General features: G+C 38.0%; 1 protein-coding gene across 1 annotated transcript; it reads left to right on the top strand.

Annotated features, from left to right (window-relative positions):
* The first annotated feature begins 1,586 nt into the window (after positions 1-1,586).
* On the top strand, positions 1,587-18,139 carry LOC128512993 (transferrin receptor protein 1-like). The gene is made up of 18 exons (XM_053486569.1): positions 1,587-1,691; positions 7,032-7,081; positions 8,310-8,547; positions 8,918-9,107; positions 9,228-9,450; positions 9,531-9,653; positions 9,771-9,866; positions 12,277-12,416; positions 12,504-12,673; positions 12,776-12,895; positions 13,014-13,099; positions 13,742-13,805; positions 13,891-13,955; positions 14,098-14,168; positions 14,269-14,353; positions 14,479-14,703; positions 15,302-15,454; positions 16,037-18,139. Exons 2-18 carry the CDS (start codon positions 7,049-7,051, stop codon positions 16,277-16,279), a joined length of 2,325 nt encoding a protein of 774 aa, XP_053342544.1. The 5' UTR covers positions 1,587-1,691; positions 7,032-7,048; the 3' UTR covers positions 16,280-18,139.
* Positions 18,140-26,997: the final 8,858 nt, after the last annotated feature.

Genomic DNA, 26,997 nt, shown 5'->3' with positions numbered 1-26,997 from the left:
GAAAGCCTATAAGGCATGAGGAATTCTCCAGAGGAAGGTCACCCTACAGGGCACTTCTTCCTCTTTGTTTTCTGACATATAGGTGAATTGCAAAAAGGGCACTTAATTACTGCTACAATAAGGGTACCCTGGTGGCATAGTGGTGTAGTGGTCCATTTACGTCGTATTGCCCAACTGCGTCCCTTCATCAGTACCAAAGATGCTGAAACTGTCATCCATGCATTCGTCTTCTCACGCATTGATTTCTGTAATGCACTTTACATTAGCCTTCCTGCCAGTTCCATCTCCAGATTACAATATATCCAAAACTCCACGGCTAGAATACTTACTCATACCAAACGTGCTGCTCATATAACCCCAATCTTGTATGATCTCCATAGCTCCCAGTTGCTTACCGTATTGAATTCAAAATTCTTCTTCTTGTGTTTAAATCTTTAAATGGCTTAGCTCCCTCTTATCCCCTTGTCCCCTACATCCTAACTCGCTCACTACGTTCTTCCGATTCTGGCCTTTTTGCTGTCTCTCGGTCTTCAATGGGGGATAGATCATTTAGTGTTACTGCACCTAAACTTTGGAATTCTCTACCACGCTCACTCCGTTCTGTTAATAATATTTCAGAATTTAAATCTTTACTCAAAACTCACTTGTTTTTTGAATGTTACACCTCTGATTTGATAAACTGACCTCTTTGATTAATCCGCCTGCCCTCTGCATGTTTGTTTCTTAGGTCTTGTACTTCCATTTGGTTATATTTGACTTCTTGTATGTTTTGCTGACCTTCAGTAATGTTTCTGAACTTGATTACCGTTCTCCTTCAATGTCTGTTTGTATTATCTTTTTTGTTACATTCATTGTAAAGTGTCCTTGAGCTCTGGAAAGGCGCTATATAAATAAAAATAATTATAATAATAATAATTATTATTATTATTATTAGTGATTAACACTGTTGCCCTGTGCTTCCAGAATCTGGGTTTGATTCCGGCATGGGATCTGTGTGCATGGAGTTTGCATGTTTTTCCAGTGCTTGGCGGGTTTCTTCCCACAGACCAGAGACCTGGCTAATTGTCGTTTCCAAATTGCCCGTAGTTTGTGACTGTTGACCGCAAAAAAGGGGAACAAATACAATAGAATTCAGCGTTGGTAATTCTAGATTCCTAGATGGATGGATTAAAGGGTTCCCTGAGCACAGTTATGACCATGAATTGTTTTTCAATCTGGTTGTGTTTTCCAGATCATTTCTAAGTGTTTGACTTAAAATGAATAAATGAATCAATGAATGAATGAAAAGGAGTGACTTTTGACATGGCTTCAAAAGTTGTATGTAAAGACTGCATGTATATTGCACTTGAAAAAATATAAAATTGACTAAATGAATGACATGACATGACATGAACAAGTGTAAAACTGCCATCGAATGCCATTTCCTGGGGCAACGTGCAGGATTAAACTGAAACAAAACGCATCTACCTCACATCTCTACTTGTACATCTCTACTGTACATCACTTCTGTACATCTCTGTAAGCAAGTCTCGCGCAGTACGTGCACTCTCGAGCAGGAGCACGTATAGGAGGCAGGCGAGGGGGGCGTGACGGAAGTGACGTTATGCCCTTTAGTCGTCTCTTTAGTCGAACAACGTGGTTGAAGGTTGTCCACAAGCAGCACGCTGACTCGAGCGCGTGAGGACGCGAGGGTATGTCAGTTATCCATCCATTCATTTATTTGTTTATTTATTGTTGTCATTTTAGAAGGTGCAGACTTTCCCCTTGTTCAGAATGTCTCGCGCGGGGGAGCAGGTGGACTGCATTTTGTTCGGTGCGACGTTTGAAGTTTCTTTGATGAGACGGGTTCGCTTTGATGTTATACAGTTACGCACGTGTCGCTTTCATGTGTCAGTATTGGGTTACATTTAGAATATAATCTAACAGATGCATAGAGGAAAGTGCGAAATTTTATTATTTCTTTCCTTTTTTTTTGGCGGCGACACACAATGTAACATTAGGGTATTTGAATCTGACACTTTATTAGGATACGTCATGAGGCAGTGTAGAGTACCTGACCTTCACAGCCTTGACTTTTAGTGCCTGCTTTTACTGCTCTATCTCTATCTCTCTTTTTTAATTTTTTTTTTTAATTATGCATGTTCTTTATGGACAACATATGATTACTGAAGAAGCTTATGCATTGAATGTAGACCTAAATGTGGGTCTTATTGGTCTTATCACATTTCTGGTGGCTTAAACAGTTCTTTAAATCTTGAATCTTAAGACTGAACTTCTGAATTTTTTTTTAGGTGGATATATAAATTAATATTAACCTTATTTTGCATATTAATCCTGTTCATGCTTGATCTGGAACACGTACTGTTGTTGGCCATCTAGTGTTTGCTAATAATAGGTGGATTAAATTACAGTTCGGCTTCATGACCTTTAGGGCACAGATGTAACTCGAAGGTTATGAGTTTGAAACCCACGATTTGACAAAGCCACTGTAAGAACTCTGAATAATGAATGCCCTTAACTGCAACACCTCAGCTCTATGCTTTGTTTCTATTTGTCTTCGCCTGAGTTGTTTAAAATGTAAGTGTTTAACATTTCGGATGTTGATAAACGCACTGGGATTGTTATGCAATTGTTGCATGCATCGTCTATGAGTCCATCACACCAGAATGGCAGGATGCAGATGCCGTTTCATAACATCTTTATAATAAAAATAATAAATCCCCAACCCAATAATGAAATCCCCAACCACCTACAGATAACTTGTGACTGTTACTTCCTCAGGAAAAAAAAAACCCTATGCACTTGTGCAAATGTTTATCGTATTCGTATTAATTGCTGGTAAATTGTTAACAGAATTGTGAAATTAATTTTGGTGTGACTCTCACATGATCGGTCTAGAGAGAAGCTTAATCCTCTAATAAAAAAAAAAGGAAAAGAGGAAGGGGGGGATAAGAGAAGTTTAATCCTTTAATTTAAAAATAAAAAGGGAAGGAGGCAGGAGGGAGTTTTTTTCCTTTAAATTATGCTCATAATATATTCCATAAAGACATTTTTTTTTTTTTTTTAAGGAGAATTAACAATAGATGGCATATAAAACATTATCTTTGTGCTTAACATGTTCTTAGAGTGACATTCTGTATTTTTCAGACAATCACATGATGCTGGGGATTTGGGTCAAGTAATTGTGAATGGACAAAAGGCATTTATTGTAGGATTTGGGCTTGAGAATGAGGAACATGCACGAACAGAGCTGCACTGCTCGTTTATTATGCAGTTGCCGGATCGGGAAGGAGGGAAAGGCATGAAGGGGAAAAAATAATAATTGTGGTTATTTAAAGAAAAAATCGCTGTTCATTTTCTTTAACTTTCTTCTTAAGGCTTTAGCTTTTGGTTTGCAGTTAACTCCAACACCTATAACACACTGTCCAAAAACACACACACACACACGCAAAAGAAGCTGCCAACCTTCTTACTTATGTTAGAAACTGAATATTGTAAAATTTACACTTTTGTTTCCCACAAAAACTAAATTGAACACAGGCTTCTTTTGCACCATTATGCACATCCCATCATTTTGAACCAGTTTAAGCAATTTTTTAGTTATCGCAGACAGACTCCTAAAGCAACATAGTGTATAAATAGTCACACACCATCAAGCTAATAAATAGGTAAAATCTTTAAAACTGCCACAATTATTATATTATGTCTATATTTGCCATCCGTCTTGGCTTGTGTGTGGGCAGCGTGCACCAAAAACCTGATCACTGTTGGATATTTTTGAAAAGAAGTGCAATATATTTGTTTTAATTTATAACCAGTTTAAGAAATGAATGTTTAAAAAGTGTGGCTTTGAATGGTAAGCTTACTGCATCTTTTTAACTGCTTGAGCATTATTATCTGTATGTTATGGAACTGACTAGACACACTGAGTGTGATGGTGGTGGTGGTGATGGTGTTGTAAAACCCTGCCACATGTGATTCCTACAGAATACAAAAGTGCAGACGAGATTTATTTCCTCATAAATGGGTGCATATGTGGATATTTTACATAAAGACTGATTGAGCCAAACTCCATAACATTGACATTAAAAAAAAAAACATTTTTGGAATCTTATCTGATCCGACATGTACGACTCTCCCTGCAGGGTGTAACCCAACCTCCATTCCTTCATGCTCCTATCTCAGAGACGCACGTATTCCTGTATACACAGATAGTAGCGTAGTTGTAAGTAATAATGTAGTTCCTTGTTCCTCATTTTTTAAAATCCAGCTTTATTTCTGTTGCCCAGAAAGCATGCAGGTTTTTTAGGTTAGCAGGTGTTTTCAGACCGAGGTTATTTCCTGCACAGTGCACTCTTAGCTTTCTGTATTTAGGTTCGTAGTCCTGCATACAACTAAATTGTTGATTTGATATATAATGAAATTCAATTAATTATGAAGAATGTGTGATGATGCACGGTGCGATGAAGTGTAATGTGGTTAATTTGATTATTATAACCACACTATATTGTCATTACTCAATTCTTACAGCAAGTCAAAATGATTTACTTTCATTATAATAATTGAGCGCCATCTGGTGGCCATAATGCTTTAAATTCTAATTAAATTAATATACTGTATAGTTTTTTTATATGGAAACAATTTAACATTTTTAAGTACAATTTAAAAGCAAATATATATTTCTTTTTTTCTCCCTGAAAATTGATTGTCAATTGATTTCTCCATCATTGATTTCTGCCACTTTGATCAAAAATGTTTAGCACAGTAGAAGATATTAAAGAACAATAAATTTAATAATCATAAATAATATTCACAATTTAGTAATGATTTCCAGACATTAGAAATGAATTTGAATTTAGTTGTGCATTGGTTTGTTTAGAATATTTCTTCTTTAGTAAAGCCTTAATGATTTACAGTTCCGCCGTAAAACTATATCTGAATGCATATCGTCTAAAAGAATAAAAATATAATCATAAAGATAATGTTCTTTCATTTTTTTTTTGAATGCATTAGATAAAGAAATTATTGTTCCTTAATGATGGACAGATTCAAACCTTTTGGCTCACAGACATATGGCCACGGTTTGCGTTTTATGAACTAGATTTAGGTCTGGTAATTTCAAACCTGTTCTAGTCGCTCAAAATCATGAGGACGATATGTGCCGTGCCCATTGGCACACAACCATAAGCTGGCCTACCGCATTAATCAAGCAGATTTAAAATATACCATGCTTACCAGGCATTTCCCTGATGTATGGAGATATGAGGTTTTAAATTGTCATACTGGAAATGAAATAATGCAGACTGTAGAAGTGAACTGTTAAGTTGCATACAGCGAAGCAGAAAGATCAGAAAGGTGGCCTGGTGGCAGGGTAAAGTGGGTCGCAGAGATTTGTAGTGGTAGTTAACACCTCCGAGTTATTTACGCCTCGCCATCACACTGCAGCGACCCCAGTGGAATGTCCTTCTACTAAAGCCAACGGCAGAGAAAGGTCAGAAAGAGAAAAGACCTTGAACATGAACAAGGACTTTTTCCCCCCTATATTCAATATATTTATTACGTTTATTTAAATAGCATTTCTATCGGCTTTGAGTCACCGTCATGTGTGTAAATGTTTTGGTACAAGTGATTCTGTAACAATGGCAACACTAATCATCTCTCTTTGTTCCTCTATAAACAATGCTTTATTGCTTACATTTGCATACTGGAAGCTGATTGGCTGTTTTTGGTTGATGATGTCATGGCACTGTGTAGGAAGCTGAGAGCTGCATTTTTGCATGTTCAACAATCTCTTTTTTTAATTATTTTTATTTAAAAAAACATTTTTTTTGTAAAATTCTCTGAAATAATTTATGGCATGAAAAACATCAAATGCCAAAAAACATTGGAATAGAAACATTCACAATTTTATTAAGTGAATAAAGGTGCTGAAAGTCCCTCCTGATGAGGATTTGGCAAGAAGAATCTACTTGGAATTTTTTTTTTTTTTGGATCCTGATTCTGTTGTAAAGAAAGGCATTTTTGTTTAGTTTCAGGAGTGTTTTTAGCGGTCATGTTCAATAAATGAGAAGTGATACTAGGGGCTAACCGTGAACTTTTAACAGATGGTAGTATGCAAAAAATGATTTTAATATTTAATACTTTTAGTAGGTTCTAACCCCTGCAGACCAGAAACTAGTAACAAAATACTGCAACTGTAGCTACTATGACAACTGGGTCAGAGCAACTCCAAAACTGTAGCTCTTGAGGGATGTTCCCAGGCTGTAGTGGTCAGGACAAGTAATCCAAGGAAGGAAAACCGGTGAACTGGCAACATGGGTCATAGGGGGCAAAGGCTCACTGATGTACATGGGGAGGGTGGATGGGGGGATTGTCTGATCCAATAGAAGACTGAGGAAACGGTTACTGCTGGTTCCGATAGCAAGATATCAGAACACACAAATCATTACTGTTTTAGTGTCAGTGGAGGGGGGGGGGAGATGGGGGCAGCTACTCAGTATTAGGTGGGTGGTCGTCATAATTTTATGGCTGATCAGTGTACATGGCCCATGTTCAGCCGTGGTCAAAAGTTTTGAGAATGACACAAATATCAGTTTTCACAAAGAAAATGACCATCAGGTGCGTGTCATGACGACAGTAAAGCATCCTGAGATCATTCATGTGTGATGTCGCTTCTCAGCCGAGGGAGTGGGCTCAATCACAGTTTGCCATGAATCAAGTATGGGTACAAAAACATTCTCCGAGAGCAAATTGAGGAAAACAAAACATCAAAATTGTTATTTCATGTACAGGAAACTCCCCAGACCTTTAATCCCACTGTGAGCTTCTGGACAGTCCTCAATAGACGGGTGGACAAAAAAAAGTACCTACAAATTCCAGAGTACAGTCTGACAAAAAGACCTAAAACACTGAAGCAGCAGACTGTCAAAGTTATTTGTCTCGTTCTCAAACTTTTATCCACAGATATAGTTACTGCATTAGGAAACCAATTTAAAAAGTAATATTTTTGTAATCTTTTTTTTCTCTTTCAGCCATTCACGAAGCCAAGATGGATCAAGCCCGGACGACGATTACAAAAATAGTATGTCATGTTTGTTCTTTTTTTTTTTTTATTATTTATAACAGTTTAACTGTGAGATTTAAAATAGTCCGGTGTGAAGTTTTAAAAATCCTTGTTTGCCTTCATTACAGTTAGAGATGATGGTTAAAGAGTGATTTCTTAGTTCACATTTCGATTTTATATTTTACTATCTAAAAATCTTTTAAGAAAAATGAAATTTCGGTGATTTCTCATCTTGGAGGAAAAAACAATTAAAAACGGTTGACAGTGCGTACTAATAATGCAGTGGATCTGTGATTCTTAACCTTATTCCTTTTTTTTTAAACCTACATCTTATTCCTTGTTAAAACCTAATTATAGAGATACTTTTAACTTGAATCTTAGATTATTTGAGCCTGTTGTTGATTATGGAGGATTTGTGATTAGTTGATACGGTCAAGGTCTTTAAAAAAAAAAAAAAAAAAAAAAGAATAAAAAAAATCCCAATCAAGTGATGATCCTTCTGCTTTTCTGGTTATGGTGGTTTCCGCTCCAGCACTCTGTGGTTCCTTAAATCATGTAGTTAGACTTTGGGTGATTATATAATCCCAGCTGATTACAGTCCTGGCACTGACTCTCACTAGTATCACTAGTAAGTCTTTCATCCTTTGGAACAGTATTTGAAGGTTCAAAAAGGTAATGTTTTTAAACTCTGATAGCTTGATTAGGTAAATATTTATATATATGAAATAAATAAATAAAAACACGTGACTCGTATTGAGTCTAGTGTCATCTTGGTAATTTGGTCTTCTGGTCTGCTTTCAGTTCTAAATTTCTAGAATATTAAAAATAATATATTAAATGTCAAATATTGCTTAATAGATTGTGTTAAGATGCCATGTGAGCACTTTTCTCTTGTGAAATCGTCATATGGACCCGTGCAGTTACCTAATCTAAAAAAAGCGCTGCAATTTATTACTATAATATTAGTAATATTTATATTCATGACTTTATGTAGCTTTTGTCAAGATTTAATTTGGTGCTAAATAAATATTGCCAAACAACTACTTAGTGTGATCATTAAGAGAAGAGTTCTTTTTTTTTTGCAATATCTTGCTGTTAGCATAGACATATATTTACATATTGCAGTGTCGATCACAAATGTAATATTTGTAAAAATTATCACTTTCAACCAAGTCGTAAAGCCTTACTTTTACTGTATATACATGATTGTACAGCCTTAAGAACAGAATGTTTTGTTTCCCTGCAGTTCAACGGGACGGAAGGTTCCTACACGCGCTTCCTGACCCAGAACATGGAGGAAGACTCCAGCAACGTGGAGATGAAGCTGTCGTCCGATACGGACGAGGAGGTTGGGGCGAACGGAGTGGTGGATAACGGAAAACCTCAACATGCTCGTCCAGTCTATGCCAGCAAATCTGGCCTGTGCAATCCCAGGAACATGTGCATAGCTGCATCAGTGATTATTTTCACCACCTTCCTGATCGGTAAGACGGGATCTTCTGGTTAACGTAGTGTTGATGCGTATGTACATGCACGTAGTTCATCTTAATTACACACGCTGTCTAAAACAGTGCTTATAGGGTTTAATCATCCTGCTTTTATTTCAAGACAATCTTTACATTTCATTCTTTAGAAATTCTTTATATGAGAACCTCACTTTGGTTGGTGTGTTAGGAGTATAAGTGAGGATGGTAACCTGTTTATAATTAATTTAATGCATGCAGTATTTAAAAAAATAAAAATAAATTCCTGCCTCATGGCCGGTGTTTGCAGGGGAAGTGCATCCAGTAAGCACTTCCGTGGATGAAGTATTTACTGGATGAACACTTACTTAGTAATGTTCTTGATTTCCAGGGCTTTTGATTGGCTCTAGCATGTATAAAAAGACAACTGAAGATAAAGCAACCTCCTGCAAGATGTATCCACCTGGTCCCTCTGACGATGAGCCGATTCAGATAGAAACGGTTCCCAGTCTTGACTGGAGCGACATCACGAAGTTGCTGAAGGACAAACTGACCATAAGCGGCATTGAAAAGAGCATCAGGTGACCACCATCCCCCCCAAATCTAACAGCACTTCTATTACAGGCTGTTTGTTAAACTGCTGTTCCGTGGTTGTTTTGTACTGTGACGTAACATAACCGTTGCTTTTTCTGAATTTGCAGCGAATTCTCCAGTGACAATCATCAAGCCGGATCCGCAGGAGATGAGAAACTTGCTAATAATGTCTTGACCAAATTCAAAGAATACGGCATGGACCCCTGGATTGACTCCCACTTTGTTAAGACCCAGGATCTCCCTAAAGGTGTCTTGAACAAAGTGACATTTGGTGACAAGGAGTATTTAGAATCTGGCTATCTGTCCTACAGCGCGCCTGGAACAGCAGAGGTTTGTATTTTAACCTTTTAATCTTTAATGTTTAATAGATATTGCTTAATACCAATTACACTATCGTTTTTGTTTCACAGGGTGCGGTTTTGTACGCGTATTACGGACAAGAAGATGACTTGAGACAACTTCAAGACCTCGGGAATGACCCGAAGGGAAGGGTCCTCTTGGTCCGTGCAGGAAAAAATAGTTATGCTGAGAAGGTTGGTGATTGATTTTATTTATTTATTTATTTATTTATTTATAAAAACCCATATTTACGTTTTCATTAATTATTATTAACTGTTTTTGTGTTTGCATCTATTTGTTAAAAATGGCAGGTCGCTAATGCTGGCAAGGTGGGCGCAAGTGCAGTGCTGATCTACCGTGACCCTGCTGATTACATGTTAAACCTGGACACTGCCTTATTTGGCCATGTAAGTATTTATATAAAGATCATGAAAAGATTGACTTTCCACAAAGTGCCTCCTTTAAAACAAAATGGGTGTCGTAGCTTAAATATACAGTGGAACCTCGGATTACGAGGAACACGGTTCACGAGTGTTCCGCAAGACGAGCAAAGATTTTTAATACATTTTGACTTGAAAAACTAGCATTGTCTTGGTTTACGAGTACCAAGTATCATGTATAACGCATGCGCTTCTTGTTTCGACACCGAGCGTCACGTGATCACAACTGAGCCAACGGTTTTTCTCTCTTGCGCTGCGGAATTGTAGGTAATCATCTCCCCTGCCCATTTGTTTTTTGTTTTTTTTCTACTTTACAGCAGTGACTACATTAGTATGTGCACACGCGAGTGTGATTAGCGATGTTCATTGCAAATTTTTCCGATAAAACCGTCTCTCCGTTAATGTGGTGTGTGTGTGTAATGTGCGTGCACAAACGGAAACACTTATCTGTCGGGATTTATTTTTACTTTCTTTTAAAGGTAAACTGCAGGTTAATTAGTTTTATTTTTACTTTAGATTTTGTATTAATTATTTTTATGTATTTATTTTTTTGGGTTGTAGAACAAATAATTTGAGTTTCCATTATTTCTTAGGGGAAAATTAAATTTGGTTTACGAGTGTTTTGGAATACAACCCCGCTTCCAGAACGAATTATGCTCGTAATCTGAGGTTCCACTGTAGTGTAGGATTACGTCTATTCTTACCCAATTGCTTTTCCCTATCTTCTAAAATGCTGCATTAATACCCTGAAGTAATTTCGAGTTTAGCGTGAGAGTTTATATAGATAACATGTATTTAAATTTAAATCAATACACACAAAATAAAAGTTTTTTTTTTCCCCTTTGAGGTCAATTTAGTGCACTGTTCATTCTTTATGGGAGAAAAGTGTGTGTGAAAGGAAATAAAATGTTCTACTTCACTGTTCGATGGGCGTTTCTTATAGCCTGTGACTGTACGACCCCTTTTGCCACCATTATGAAACACTTGCATGGATTGTACAACCTTATAGTCCTTAAAAGTTCATTTCCTTGCTACTTAATTCTCTAACTCATGGATTGAACTTTACAATAAAAGAATATTCAGAAATGTTGTCTATTTAATGCATCATGAGTTAAATAGTTTAAGATAAGGTCTTTTGCCATCTCACATTATAAAACCCTTGAAATCAGAAGATCCAGGACTGGACAACATAAAGGAACATACCATATACCACTGCATTGTTGAATTTTAACAGTATTTACAGGGAAACCACAGGTTTATACTAATAGGCTTATTTGGGTCGTCAACTGACTTCATTTTATTGCCACATATTATTCGCCTGAAGTAACCCCAGATCATAACTCTGCCTCCAGAGGGTAGTACAGTGGCCACTATGCATGATGAGTGCATCGCTTCATGTGCTTCCCTTCTTACCCTGACCCGCCCATCACTCTGGAATAGGATCAATCTGGACTTATCAGATCACATGACCTTTTTCTATCGCTCCAAAGTTCAATCCTAATGCTTCCAAGCAAACTGAAGACTTTTCTTTCTTGATAAGTTTCACTAGTCTAACAAGTGGTTTTCGTATAAACACACAGCTGTTTAGTCCCAATTCTGTGAATCCTTTTCATCACATAGTGACTTTGGTTTTAATTTTGGTACATTTCACCATGTAACTTGGTGTTTAACTGATCTTTATTTATTTATTTATTTATTTTTGATCATGTCTCTCTCAGTTGACGGTTCAGCACTTATCCTTCCCGGATTTGATTATGTGTTAAAGAGTTCTTAATCCAGTTCCAGACATCTCCTTAGTTTTTTTCTTTGCTTCATGCAGCCCAATAATCTGAAAAGGCAACCTCTTCTTTTTTTTCTTTTTTTTTTTTTGTCTAATTCTGAATTTCGGTCAAGTTTTCTATAAGAAATTTAACATTTTTGCATAAAGTTTAATGACAGCTGTAAAGTTTACTGGCACAATAAAGTCTGTAGGAATAAGGCCTTTGCTATTATCAGTTTTCCGCAACAAGCATTAACATGAATCTGTCTAAACTAATCTAATACTACATATATAATATGTAATTATATAATATGTTAGATAATATATAGATATTACATAATGTTAATGTTACAGATAGTTGTTTCCCCAACATTCCACATCGGGATTGAAGGTAGGAGACTCAAGTGTCGGTACTTATTAATGGTTTGTGCATTTTCTGCCTAGAGCTAGGGGACTGTAAGGAGAAGGTGAAGATAATAATGTAGCTGATGTGAGATACAAAAAGTAGCTGGGAGTATCTGATGTGGATTTAGGTTGCTAGAAACCAAGTCTGGTGTCACTGCTTCAAAGGTCTTGAATTAAGGAAAGACTTTAACATCTGGTCATGTTTTTCCACAGGTCCATCTTGGCTCTGGTGATCCGTACACTCCAGGCTTCCCATCTTTCAACCACACCCAGTTTCCTCCAGCTAAATCCTCAGGCCTGCCCAGCATACCCGCCCAGACCATCAAAGCCAGCACAGCTGCCGCGATCATGAGGTAAAGCAAAGCACATGATGTCAAGGTTTAGGTTCACCAGGATGTCTTTATCTACAAAAATGATGCAGAATCCATTCTGATTTCCAGGGAAATGAAAGGTCGTTTTCCTCCTCGTGGATGGGCTGATGGTAGTCTGCAAGGCGTTGAGTACCGGCTTGGGAGTGTGAACGACACTGTCTCCGTGGAGGTGAAAAACGTTCTCACGGAGATACAGATCCATAACGTGTTTGGAGTCATCAAGGGTTTGGTTGATCCAGGTACGCCATGTCACTGCCTGTGTTACGATAGCCACAATTAAATAGATATGCTCATTTTATATATTTTGTTAACCTGTTTTCAAACGCAATATCGTGGTTTAGATCGTTATTTGGTGATTGGAGCTCAGAGAGATGCCTGGGGTGCTGGATTTGCTAAATCTACTATTGGCACTAGCTTGCTGCTCGAGTTAGCCAGAGCTATAACCAGCATGATTCATGAAGGTGAGGTTTTTTGTATATAAATGTCACACATGTAATGTTATAAAAATGTTAAGCTTACAGCCCACCTCCCCCCCTTTTTTTTAAAATAAATAACATTTTAATTGTTTTTCTTATGAAGGTGGATTCAAGCCCAGGAGGAGCATTGTGTTTGCCAGTTGGAGTGCCGGAGAGTACGGGGCCGTGGGCGCCACCGAGTGGCTGGAGGTTGGAAAAATGTTTGAATCTGTTTGTTCTTTATGATGTAAGTTGTGCATGATTATGCCTCAGCGGAGCTAAATCCTTGAATCTGATTGGACAGAAGGTGTTGATCAAGTTTAGGGCATTATACTAATGCCAGACTTCTAATCCTTTATGGTTTCTACGGTAACAGCTCGTTCACAGGGATATAATTATAGACTTACAATAAACATTGTATTGGTATTTAGCAAAGAAAAATGTATTAAAGCTATCTTTATTATCTTTATTTAGCTTATTAACTTTATTTCGCCTGTTAAAAAGAGCTCCAGTGTTGTTGTTTTTGAAGGGGCGGAGATAAAGCCTCTATAATGTGTAACTGTGATATTTCTCTTTTTGTGGACGAAATGGATCTTAAATATATTGGTAGGGGGAAAAAGGGATCGTTGAGGAGGTGGTGTCGAGGTCAAGCTATCAGGAAGCACCTTGTTTAAGATCTTCCACTAGTTTAATTGTAACCACAAATGAATAAAAACTACATATATTTGAATAGAACTGTAAAGTTTAAAAGAAAAAAAGCTTTGTGATATCTTTCCTTCATGTTATTTATTTATTCATTTATAAATGCATGTAAATTAATATTGTTTCTTTTTTTTTTTTTTTAACCCACAGGGTTATTTGCCTTCCTTGAGTATGAAAGCCTTCTCCTACATTAGCCTGGATGGAATTGTCACAGGTGCCTAATCCATCTTTTTCTTAACCTCAAAGCATGACATACAGTAACATAAATATGACACTAAACTCCCATTACTTCTGTACAGGTTCCACTTTTAAAGCAAGTGCAAGCCCTATGATGTATGATCTGATCCAAAGTACTTTAAAAGAGGTGAGATTTTCCAAGTAAATACATCACTCCGCTTTAATTTGTTATAATTAGGCAGTATCACAAAGAGGGCAACAATATATAACGAACTGTCGTGTAATATAACTCACTTTGAATTTAGTTTATTTCCTTTTATTTGCTGCAGGTATCTTCACCCACTGATTCCAGTGTGCGTTTAATCTCACAAATATCTGGAACCAACTGGGAGACGTCCGTGTACGTAATACACAACTTCAAATGACATATTTCTCAAATCATAGCCATCAAGATTGTCTTTTATCTTTAAGATGCTCATGTGCATGGTTTTATTGAACAGCATGGAACCAATGAGGATGGACGACCCTGCCTATCCGTTTATGACCTTCTCCGGCATCCCCTCAGTCTCCTTACGCTTCACTCAGGTGAGAAATGTCGTGAAGTAACAAAACACATTACATATTAATACACTCGATCTAATTTATTAGAGTTTCTTTAGTAACAACGTAAACAGTCTACCTGAAGGTTTTCATTAACATTTTTTTTAAAGGATAAACCCTATCCATTCTTTGGCACCACGCTGGATACCAGGGAGAATCTGAAGAGTAGAGTGGCAAACCTTATAGCTCAGATCAAAGCAGCAGGAGAGGTGGCGGGTCTGATGGCTCTTCGTCTGGTGCATGACCATCTGCTGAGACTAAACACAGAAAAGTATCTCAACATCATGCGCATAAGGGTGAACAAAATCAACAAGGAAGTGATAAGTCTGCAAAGTGTAAGTCTTTCTGAGCCGCACTGACTGGCTTGCTTTTAAAGGTCCTATGTTGTATTTCGTTAACAACTTACCAAAGTTCTCAGAGCTTCCGCACTGTATATGTGTTTAATGCTCCAGCTGAAATACCCTTAAAATAATGCACTCCTCAAACACCCTCAATTTGACTTCACCTCCCAATGCACCGTTCCAGTGTTTAATTAAATGAGCTCTTGCTGAGGCACATCTTTTCAGAGAACAGCAGCAAGCTTGGGTAGAAGATTTCCTAATTGACTGGAGCTTAAAGACACCAATACAAACGTGAAAGGACTAAAACAATCCGATCATGGCTCCGGTGTACTGAGGCATTGTCTGTTATTCTGTACAATTAAAAGTCCCAGTTTGACTTGAACAGTTTATGAAACAAACCAGGCTTTTTGAGATTGGTTAAAAATCTGTGTGGAATGCGTGAGGGATGCTTATGTCTTCCCATTTTGGCTTTAAAGGTGATATCAGTTATGCTTACTTTAAATATCAAGCCTCGCCCACTGTTGCTCTTTACTGATGAATTAATTAATTAATTTTTTGTTTGTGTTTTGGTCCTCTGTTTTTGTTTTTCCAGAATGGTCGTCTCCCAAAGACCCTGGAGATGAAGTGGTTTATGTCAGCTTTAGGTTCCTATGGCCGTGCCTCCAGAAGTCTCTTCACCCTCATCCAGAACAGCGACCTTGAAGATCTGGAGCAGTGTCGCATCATCAATGACCGAATCATGGGGGTAAATTAAAACCTATTCTAATTTTAAGTTGGTTAAAAGTAGTGGACCTCCACAGTCTGTCATCTGTAATTTTTTTTTTTAATGATCTCAAAGATAGACCAAGTAAATACAAACTGTAGTTTTAAATGATGATTTCATCTATTAAAGGGAAACTCCCTGGTCCTTTGTGGGAAAAAAAAAAGTATTTGCACCTAAACCAAATAATTGGAAGAATTTTGATCAACTCTTTTGGCCAAGTCAGTCTTATTTATGTCTGGACTTAAGCTAGGCCGCTACAACTACCCCCCCCCCCTTTTTTTTTTTTAGCCATTCCGAGGTGAACTTGCGGATGTCTTTCGGTTCATTTTCCTGTCCAATTATTGTTTTTGAACAGCTTTTTTCTTAATAAATTAAATCATCAATTAAAATTAGATTGATCTGAATTAGTTAAGCGTGACAATTACGCAAAAAAAAAAATCAGGAATGGGACAAATTCCCTGCACTGTACAATATCTACTTCTTCTTACTGTAATATTGGATGAATCGCCCCTTTTCATGATTTATACATGCCCTCCCTCCTCGTCTTTTTGTCTGTATCTACAGGTGGAGAGAAATCTTCTGTCTCCCTACGTGTCCCCTCAGACCACCCCGTTCAGACACATTTTGCTCGGCTCTGGATCATGCACTCTCCAGGATGTGATCACACAACTGGCTGCGATCAGAGAAGGATCAGTCAGTGCCAACACCGACGTGCTGAAAAATCAGTTTGCTCTGGCCACCTGGACGATCCAGAGCTGTGCCAACGCCCTCGCGGGCAACGTGTGGGACATGAACAACGAGCTTTAAACTTCGCTCCGATTATAAAGAGAAGTCAGATTAAACCTCGAGTCCCCTTGAATAACTAATTGCATGTAAAGAATTGGTGCCTTAACACGTGACACTGCGCTATATTTCGACCAAAATCTACCTTGCTAGCTCTGAATAAACAAGTGCTTGCCTATTCCGTCCTCCATTCCTGTGCACTGTGCGAACAAGGCAAGCCAACATCACCTCAGGTCACGACGTAGCCGGTAATGTCCATGGTAGCAAATTTTCTTTGTTTAAAATTTTTTACTGTAAATCGTATAAGAATGAGACAAGCCACCAGATCAATTTTTTATTTTTTTTGGTTGAAATATAGAACAGTGTCATGACAAGATAAAGATTCTGTCTGAAACAAAAAAGAAAGATGGAGCAGCAAAAAAGGATAATGCAAAAAGAAAACCTGGTGCTTAATGAAGAGTGTAGTTCTGATTCATAAAAATGTTACCTCATGCAGTATTTTCCTAAACAAATACTTAGGTGAGTCTACAAAGGTTTAGCTCAATGTGTGCTTAAAAACAACAAAAAAACGACAATTCGGGCTTCATTTGTTTAGTAACCCTCACATTTCAAAGCTGGAGATTAGCTTATAAAAAAAAAAAAACCTTTAGTGCTCTTAATCCAAAGCACCTCATGTTTAAATGTTTCGCAATTCCAGGTCCGAGAATTGTGTCTTTAAAAAACAAACAAATAAACAAAAAAAACAACAAGAAAAGAAAACCTTCGAAGCTGTTACACGAGGAACGGAACGCCGGCTTCACAACGTGGCACTGAGACCTCTATTTATTTATTTATTTATCAGTGACAGTGTTCACTATAAATAGTGTTTTGTACCACTTTTTGATAGAATTTTTATAATTATCGGAAGCAGTGCCTTCCATAATTATGACAGTTATACTGTCGAAAAATAACCTGATGACAAAAGCAGCATCTGCTACGAAGGTAAACTTGATTCCAGGAGAGAAAGGACAAAAAAACAACACAAACAAACAAGTTACGACCAGGGACCGACACGTTACGTGATGCAGTGCTGCGTTATAACCCATCGGTCTGGTCCCTGGTTGGTTTTTGATTGTGTTTTTTTTTTATTCGCCTTTCTTTCTTGACCTTTAAGCATTATCGGGAGCAGCGTCTTCCATAATGCGAGTGAAGTTGATGGTAGTTTTTGCCTACCAGCGTGTTGATATCGAGAGCAGGGCCTCTCATATTTCACTGTATGGTGGATGTTAATTATCGGGAACAGTGTTTCTCATAATGTTGTACATATTATATGCATGGACAGTGCAGTCTTTTCTGTGTCTCAGCTCTTAGTGCTTGCTTACAAAGTTATTTTTTATCATATGAACATAAAGTAGGAACGAATCAGATCAATCGAGCAAGCTTATAGAAATAAATCTGCATTTATGATGACCACTTGTACTCATGTAATACTATATGTATGGTGTAATTCTATATGTATGATTGACGGCTCTTTCTTGTTTCATGCGAGTGAGTGAGTTTTTTTTTTTTTCTTCTTTTCTTTCCTTGTTTGTGCCTTAAATGATCTGCAAAGCTTAATGTTTCTTTTCCATCTTCTTTTCTTTCCTGGATATTGAATATTCTACAATCTTTTCAAACACTCCAAAAAAAATTATCATTTAAACTGAAGCTGGAATAAAATTTTTTGCAAAAGTAGTGTCAAACCACACGTCCTAATGCTTTCCGTTTCAGTTAAATCTAAAAATAATGCAGATTTTTCTTTAGACGACATGAATTGTAGTTTGCTTACACTGCAGCACTTTTGTATTGTTATCCTGTTTATCTTCAGCAATGTAACTGTTTAATGCAATAAATATGTATGCCTTATTCAAGTGTCCTGGCTTTATTTCTAAAAGTGTCAGTGCAAGGCTTAACAATTTCTAAAGGTTTTTTTTAATTTTAATCCAAGGCTAAAATGTTTGGCTTTTAATCAGGGAACAATTAGGCCTGACTTAAACCATGCATACACGTACGTAAGTGTTGTTCAAGTCAAAACTGGACTAAGCTTTTCCCGTAATTTGTGTGTGCAGTAAGTGTGTAATTGATAATATTCAAAATTAGCAGTATACATGTTAAACAGTGTAAATCCGGTTAGGCATAAGAATCTGGGCTTTATTTATATATATATATATAGATATGATTTTTCCAATTTCAATTATATTTATACTGTATATATACACTACCGTTCAAAAGTTTGGGGTCACTTCCTAACTCCATGATCATTCCTGATTTTTATTTCTTTCTACATTTGTAAAGGAATGCTGAAGGTGTCCTTTACAATGTAGAAAGAAATTCTCAATACAGAGGTTAAAAATCTATTTTCTTCCTCCTCACGGTGTGTGTGCGCGTAATTTGACACTGTGTCGGCTGTGTGTGTGTGTGTAAAACTCCCATTCACAAACACGCGCACAGAAATGAAGGCAAGAGACACACACTCTGCTTTCCGAAAAAACTGTCGCAAATCTTTTCAGAGGTAAGGTGCTGGGTCATTTGGTTGTTTGTTTTACCTTACAGCAGTGATTGTTAGTTTGCGCTCACACGAGTGTCATTAGCCACTCGTCGTCGTCAGTCGGCGGTTAGTAAGAATAACTTTATAGAGGTGTTTAAATTAGCGAAGGCGACAGCAGGTTATGGTCGCTGAACCGCTGGATGTCCAGGTGGTGCTCCGAAAACAACGTGGGCTTCATTGATAATTGGAAGACCTTTGAGGGCAAAACTGGCCTGTTAGGGCGGGACGGTGTCCATCCCACTCGGGAAGGTGCTGCTCTCATTTCTTGCAGTATAGCTCATAGTCTCAGAAGAGGCCTAGTTAATCGGTGACAATTCAGAGCCCAGGCCAGGGAGCAGACAGACAGGCTAAACCAACCGTCTGCTAGCTGCATAGAGTCGTCACCCAGGGTTCATCATATTGAGACTGTGTCTGTTCCCCGAGCTAAAAACAAATTTAGAAAGACACAGAAAGTCTGTTTTAGTAATTTAATTAGCATAAAGACCACAAACTTGGATCAGACTGAATACGCAGCCGGCACCTCTGAAGCTAGGACTGTTAAATATTAGATCTCTCGCATCTAAAGCAGTTATAGTTAATGATATTATCACGGATCAGGAGTTGATATACTCTGTTTAACAGAAACCTGGATTAAACAGGACGAGTATGTAGCTCTAAATGAAGCTAGTCCTCCTGGATACAGCTACATACACCAGCCTCGGTTAACTGGTAGAGGAGGAGGCGTCGCAGTTATTCACAATGATAATTTGACTATTGTACAAAAACACGGACACAAATTTAATTCATTTAAAATTCTTTACAGTAACATAAGTGTATTTAACTATATTAAGTCAGCTCAGTCGATCCCGCTAATTGTCATTTACAGACCTCCAGGGCCGTACTTTGAATTTCTTAGTGAATTTGCAGATTTCCTCTCAAACCTAGTCGTTTCTGTAGACAAAGTGTTTTGAAAGATTTTAATATTCATTTTGAAAATCCAGAAGACCCTCTGAGAACAGCATTTATGTCCATACTAGACTCGGTAGGAGTGAATCAGTGTGTAGTAGGACCCACTCATAAAGCAGGTCACACTTTAGATTTAATAATATTATTCGGATTAAGTATAAGAAATTTATTTACAATTCCACTATCTGAAGTTATCTCAGATCACTATCTTGTCTGAATTCAAGTGTGTCACAGTAATAATGTACACACAGCGCCGTACATTCACATCAACTACCCAACAGAGCCTCTGAGTGGCGCAGTGGTAAAGCGCTCGCCCTATCATCCGGAGATCGCTGGTTCGAACCCCGGGTGATGCTGTTTTCCTCTCACTCCCTACATTCACGAAGGGGCAGGGAAATAGATTATGGTCTTAGAAGAGAAGACCTCAAGCAAGCTTCTGTTGGTGGGAACTATGAATGCAAGAGACTGAAAACTTAAAACTGTACATTCAGAAGCAGTTAAAAAGGTGGAGCAAGAAACTGAAAAGTGATCCTGAGGGAGATGCACTGTTGTCTACACTATTCCGATACACTGTAGGAAATGCCATGCCTCAACTGGTGAAAAGTAAACTGGAAGATGTGGTCGGCTTAATCTCTAAATCATACAACGAGTTCTGTAATCATGTTGTTGAACAAAATAGAAGGCAAGCAGAAGTTAAGAACTCAAGAACATAAACTGTACAGAAAACTGACTCAGTTACAGCTCGAGGAGCTAATGAAGAAAAATGAAGGAAAAGTCCAAGCTACCCTGGTAACAAAAGAAGCAGGGCAAATGTCTGTGAGAGGCCCAAACCCTTTACTGATGATCCAGCCAGCAGCAGTCACAGCAACGGCAGCATCAGCGGCACTTCCCAAGCTCACACCAGATGCCTGAACCTGACACTCATGCAAACTTTGCCCCCGGAGTATGTTGGGGATGTGGACAGGCTGGACATAACCGATACATTTGCCTAGCACATCCAGGGCCCAGCCCTCGAGGGGTGTGATGGGAGGGGAGTTGCAACAACCCCCTCGAGATCAAGTTCAAGGCCCAATAAACCCATAGGGGGGGATCCAAAACAGGGGTATTAGGGGTGCCTGGAGAGTGCTACAGGGGAGAATCAGTTAGCTAGTTTAATAACTAATGCTGAACAAGAACCCGTGTTACACATTGCGGTAGATGGGAAAAATACACCCATGTTAGTTGAAACAGGAGCAGTTTATACCTGCTTAAATTTAAGAGATGCCCGCTCAAGTCCGTCTACAATTAACAATAAGTGTAACCAAATCTGTATTAGGCTTGAGTCAGACATCAGTTAATTAATTAAGCAGAGATGCATTATGTAAATTAGGACTTCAAATATGGTGTTCTCTAAAAGGTGTACTGTATGTTGACCTGAAAAGTATTAAAATCAAATGGCAATGTCAGAACCACAAGTAAATGTGTATTGGATAGGGGAGTGTAGGATTACAAATTTATAAAATGTTAAATCTAACTTCCAACGTAATAGCATATAAACTGAACAAGTTATGTACATTGGGTTTTACATTTTAAGGTAAAGTTGGTGACATTCTAAGAAGATCAAGTCTTGTACCCCAGGTGTCAGAGACATTAACCTTTTGTCTTTATGTACTTCCTGACCACTGGGTAGGGTCCCAAAGTCAATGTGAATGCTAATCTCAAGACCAGGCTATGCCTTTTGTCTCTTTGAGAATGTAAAGGTTTGGGTGATACTGTCAGGCTGATTAGATTAGCACCTATGCATTTGAAAGCCACTGTTATGCTGATGAGATCAGGGCTGGGGAACTTCCGTTACCAGGCTGACTCCTGTACTAGACTATGCTTTGTTTAGATTGTCTCCACCTCTTTGTATCCCTCCCTCTTGTAAAGTATAAACTCTTCAGAGCTAAGTTTTTTTCGGTCAGACTTGGATGACTACAGCGACACTCGGCGAGTTCTCAATAAAGAGTAACTTCTGCTTGAATGATATCCCAACGTCTCCTGGTCTCTGAAAAAGTTCCCAACAGGAGCTAGAGAGGGAGTTAAGTCAAATAATTAATAAGTGGGGAAGATTCATTAAATCACAAATCCTGGAGGTACCCACTGCGGCTTTTCACTGCACAATGATGTATGACTTAACTAAGGATACTGACTTAGAACAAACATGGCAGAAAGAAACAAAAGCACAAGGTTAAATTAGTTACACTGTACATCATCATCGGTCGACAAGGAGCAGCAATCAGTGTACATGAGTGATTTTGGGAAGAGGTGGTTTAATGTAACTGATTCTGGTCCTCAGGTGACATTATATGTAGAACAAAATGGCAGATCAAAGGACTTAGAACCAAGGATGAAGGAAGCCAAAGAAGTCCAGTGGAAGTCAACCATAAACCTGTTGATTTTCATTCTGCAGATGAAAACCTGTATCAAAATCTTGTGTGGTAATAACTTGATTGGTATTCCTTAGAAGGTTGTAGTCAGCCACAAATCACAAACATAAATGGCATCAGCATCCGAGGTAGTTGAGACCGTTGAAGATGAATTGTTTAGGGAAATGAAGAGTCAGATCCCACCTGATTTATAGTCTCGCTATGATACAGATCTAGACCTAATTAAATCAGCCAGCCGGTTCAAGAACAACTTAAACCAAATATAAAACTGCCCAGAATAAGATAATATCCTTTGCGCCCTGAAACAGAAGCTGGCATAAAACATACTATTAAAGGCCTGGTAAAAGCATCGGTACTAGAAGAAACAACCATATGCTGTAATACTCCAATTTTCCCGGTTATCAAGCCAGGTAAAAATAAATGGCGTTTTGTGCATAATTTGTAAGTAATTAATAGTATAATAGAGGATTATCCAGCAGATGTTCCAGATCCACACACTGCTAACCAATGTCCCACTCAAAGCTAAATATTTTACTGTAATTTATCTTTGTTCAGCCTTCTTCAGTATTCCAGTGACGGAAGAGAGTAGATATTTATTTGCATTTACATATGCTGGTAAACATTATATGTAGCAAAAATGCCACGGAGGTTCAAACACTCACTGCATATATTTCATCAGGTTTTAAAAGCTGATTTAGCAGATTTAATGATATACGGTAACCTTCTCTAGTTTATGGATGATTGCTTAATATGTTCGTCATCATTAGAAACATGCCATAGGGATTCCATTCAAGAGGCTCAGTAAGTTAGCAAAAGGAGGTCATAAAGTGTCTACAACTTAACTTAAGTTGAATATTTAGGGCGGCTAATTTCACATGGTACAATAGCCATAGCGCATGCTCAATTAGAAGGAATAAGTAAAGCACCATTGCCACAAACAGTAAAACAATTGATGACCTCTCTAGGCTTAATAGGCCTCAATCCTAACTGAATTGGGAAGTGTGCAGTAAAAACGTAATGAGAGAAGAAAAACTGCAAGATTGTGCTTCAGTTAAATGGAACACAAACACGGTTATCACTTGAATCACTCAAAAAGGAAAGTAGACAGCACCAATTTAGGTATACCTGATTATACCAAAATGTTCTATATGTACATGGCTAACCAAGCGGATGGATATGCCTCTGCTGTGTTGATGCCGGAAACCTGCAGTAGAAGAAGGAAACACCCCCTAGCTTACTACAGCACTAAGCTAGATAATGTAGCGCAAGGTTACCCACCATGCCATCAGCAGGGACTCGCAGCAATACATTATGCATATAACAAAGCATCTACATTGACTATGGGTTATCCAGTAACCATTTATGCACACCATAAGGTTGTAGAACTAATAGAACAAGGGAAATTTGTTCTTACTCAAGTTCGCATTCTAGCATATTCTTTATTGCTTACATATCCCGATATTACTATAAAAAGGTGTAACACAGATAACCCATCTAAATTAATTTCTTTAGCATATGAAGGAGTGTCTCATGATTGTGTGGCAAATTCATTAGCATTTACTAGGTTACAACCTGATCTTGAGTCTAAACCAATAACGGAAGAGAAGTCACTTACTTTGTCGATGGTTCTAGTTTTAGAGATCACATAGGAAGTCACACAGGCTATGCAGTAATAAGGAAAGATGGAGAAGACTTTAAACTAATCTTATCTTAGCATACTTCACAACCATGTTCTGCTCAGTTACAGCCTATCCGCATGGGGTAGGTCATCTGTTTAGAACAGTGTGAACGTAAGGATGGGTTAAAAGGAGTGACAGAACTCTCATTCAGCATGTTGAACAACCAAGTAACCTAATGTCTGTTAGGATGCTACCGAGACGGTTATTATGTCACTAAAGGTAACAACACACCGTAGCAGACTTAGAATCAAAGCAAGCATCAAAGTATCAACTGGCAGTGCAGGTGCCAATAGTCCTTAGAACCGCAGCCTAAGTTGGAGGATGCACAAGGTATTTGGCGTTTACATGAAAGTCTGATCATAGCACCCACAGCACTGTTAAACATATTTAGTTTCAGATGTTCGTGGATTTGACCATTGTGCTATAGAAGAGGTTGTGAGAAAAATCAAGCTGTATATAGATAATATATATATGATGTATGCTATAGATGATAAGTGTCTAGCTTCATGTAAGATATGTGCTAAGCATAATGTCAAAAAGGAACAGCGACATCCGTTGGTCATATACCGGTACCAGAAGGACCTTTTAAGTCCCTTAAAGGATAGATTATATGGAAATAATAATGTATGCTCGAGGCAAAAGGTACATGCCTGTAATAATAGACAGATTTAGTAGATGGGTAGAAGCAATGCCTTCTGCAGATGAAGGGGCCGGAACAGTTATCAAATTCCTCACAAGGAAAGTGATGCCTGGGGTTGGAATTCCGTCAAAAATCAGTTCAGATAATAGATCAGTGTTCATTCAGAAAACTGTTAACAACAGTTGAGAATAAAACAAAGGTTTGGATGTGTCTATCATTCACAGTCCCAGGGTATGGTAGAAAGAATAAACGGCATTCTCAAAATCAAGCTTAACAATATTTTTGCTAGTACAAACCTTAACTGCATGCAAATTAACAGAAATACATACTTAACCCCGCATGAAATGCTAACGGGTCGACTCATGCCTGAGCCATTCTGTAGGGGGCCATATAAAGGCCCACCGCTAAAACAATTGCAATTGAAACTCAGATTATATATGATGAAGCTAACTGCCACATATAAAGCAATCTATGTGCAGGAAAAGAGCAAAAAGGCGGAGGAAGGAAAAGACATTCCATGTCCCATCAATCCAGGAGACCAGGTCTATCTATCTGTGAGTGTGTAGGAGGAAGTGGCACAAGGCCAGGAGGGAGGGGCCCTACGAAGTTCTGGCAGCCACTCTAACTGCAATTCAAGTGAAAGGCAAAACCACGTGGTATCCCTTGAACCATTACACAAGAGTCCCCAAAACAAGTACCAGAAAAGAAGGAAAAAGAGAGGAGAACCTAACATCCTATAGCAGCAAAGTGCAAAGAAATTAAATCCTAATTGGAAAAATAACCAACTATTGGCACAAGTTGGATATTAAATTGCACAGCGTTAAACACTCCGCTGCTCCAAATTAAGTATGAGAATCTGCTTGAAAGCAGCATCCGCTTCTCATACAGATGAGACTGACTGACTGACTTTGACCAGTATTTCCCCTGACTTACCCGACATGACAAACAGTTGTACAGATTATATGTGACAATGACTCATGTCCACTATGTGGTATAAATGCAATTCTGTTTAACCAAACCTATATTACTTTCACAGATAATGCAGCGGCATTGACAATTAATTTAATTCCCTCAACAGGAAAAGTGCCCGAGAAGGAAGCAAGCCATAAACAACTTATGACCACATGTAATGCCACTAAACAATGATCTCTTTAATTCCAGATACAGAAATTTTATTGGAGCAGCTGATGGTTGACTTTACTGTGTCTAAAGTTATAAATTATATTTATGTCTAACCAAAGACTTTTAACTTAACAGCATTTTCTGTTTTGGACACAGTCATCAAGAATATCCTTACCTCACCCATGTGTAACTTTAATCTGAGACTTTACTGATTCATATGTTGATGCGTATCCTCCACGGCAAAGGATGGAAATCACGAGCCCATAATGAAGTGCTAGTAACCTCTCTTGTGGGCTCCAACTGACTCTCTACGATGTGCAAAGCATCTGGGTTGAAGATTCGTATATTACGACAAGGCGATTAAAATCCTATCAACTAATTAAAATTGTACTGTGGGTTTCATATTTCAATTTATACATGTTTCAATTTAGATTGTAAACGTTGTCCAACTAGTGTAATCCTAGAAAGTTACTGTATTAATTGCATTGTATGTCATGTTATTGTGTTATGGAAAGTATAATGTCATGGAGGTCAGTCTTTTACTCTTGTCCCAATCGTCAAAAGTAAGGAAAGAGACGTTTGGCTGATACTCCCCTAAAGTGCGAATACATAGGTTAGTTATTGATAAAATCCAGTGATTTGATTTAATCACCAGATTAGTGTAAGGATGACTAACACATGGATTTGCACTCTAGATTGACCAATTAATGTGGGACTTGTAAGTCCCAAAGGGGGGATATATGGTAGTAATTTTTATGTGATTTCACTTACTTTTAGGTACCCATTGGAACATAATAGTCATTCTCTGTAGTCAATTTGAGAAGTGCTTGCCTAGGAATCCAAGCTATACATAGGATGGGGAATCGTAGGTGCAAAAGCTAACCATATAAGGCCTCCTGGAATGTGCTTGCCCAGGAAGGTGAGGTATACATAGAACAAGGGAATTTAAAGAAACTCAGCTGTTGTGGAACAATTACTGTATACTGAATACTCCATTGTATCAGAGGGTATTTAAACGAAAAGCGTTCAGAGTTCAGGGTGACACTGCAGTCTCCCCCGGCCGTTATTGCATGATAAATAAAGGTCGTTATCTTCTGAAAACCAAAGCCTGAGTCTTCAATTAATTTCCACGACAATCAACATATCTCTCCACTCTTATAGAAAATAACAAAAATAATCCTAGATTTTTATTTAATGCTGTAGCCAAATTAACCAGAAATAAGACCACTGCAGAAATCTCCACAACAACATCATGCAATAGTGAGGACTTCATGAACTTTTTTAATAATAAAATTGTAAATATTAGGCATAAAATTGAGGTTTTGAAACCGAACAATGTAATTTATGCAGATGTTAATCTAGCCATGTCAGATCAGAACTTA

The sequence above is a fragment of the Clarias gariepinus genome, chromosome 25, assembly GCF_024256425.1.
Source record: "Clarias gariepinus isolate MV-2021 ecotype Netherlands chromosome 25, CGAR_prim_01v2, whole genome shotgun sequence".
NCBI classification, from domain to species: domain Eukaryota; kingdom Metazoa; phylum Chordata; class Actinopteri; order Siluriformes; family Clariidae; genus Clarias; species Clarias gariepinus.
This window is presented reverse-complemented; position numbering and strand designations above follow the sequence as displayed.

What these genes read in the sequence shown, in the direction of transcription:
- LOC128512993 (XM_053486569.1), top strand. Translation starts at nt 7,049, where the DNA reads ATGGATCAAGCCCGGACGACGATTACAAAAATA. An exon ending in GGCATTGAAAAGAGCATCAG is followed by an intron (nt 9,108 to 9,227) that starts GTGACCACCATC and finishes CTGAATTTGCAG; the next exon opens with CGAATTCTCCAGTGACAATC. An exon ending in ACCAACTGGGAGACGTCCGT is followed by an intron (nt 14,169 to 14,268) that starts GTACGTAATACA and finishes TTTATTGAACAG; the next exon opens with CATGGAACCAATGAGGATGG.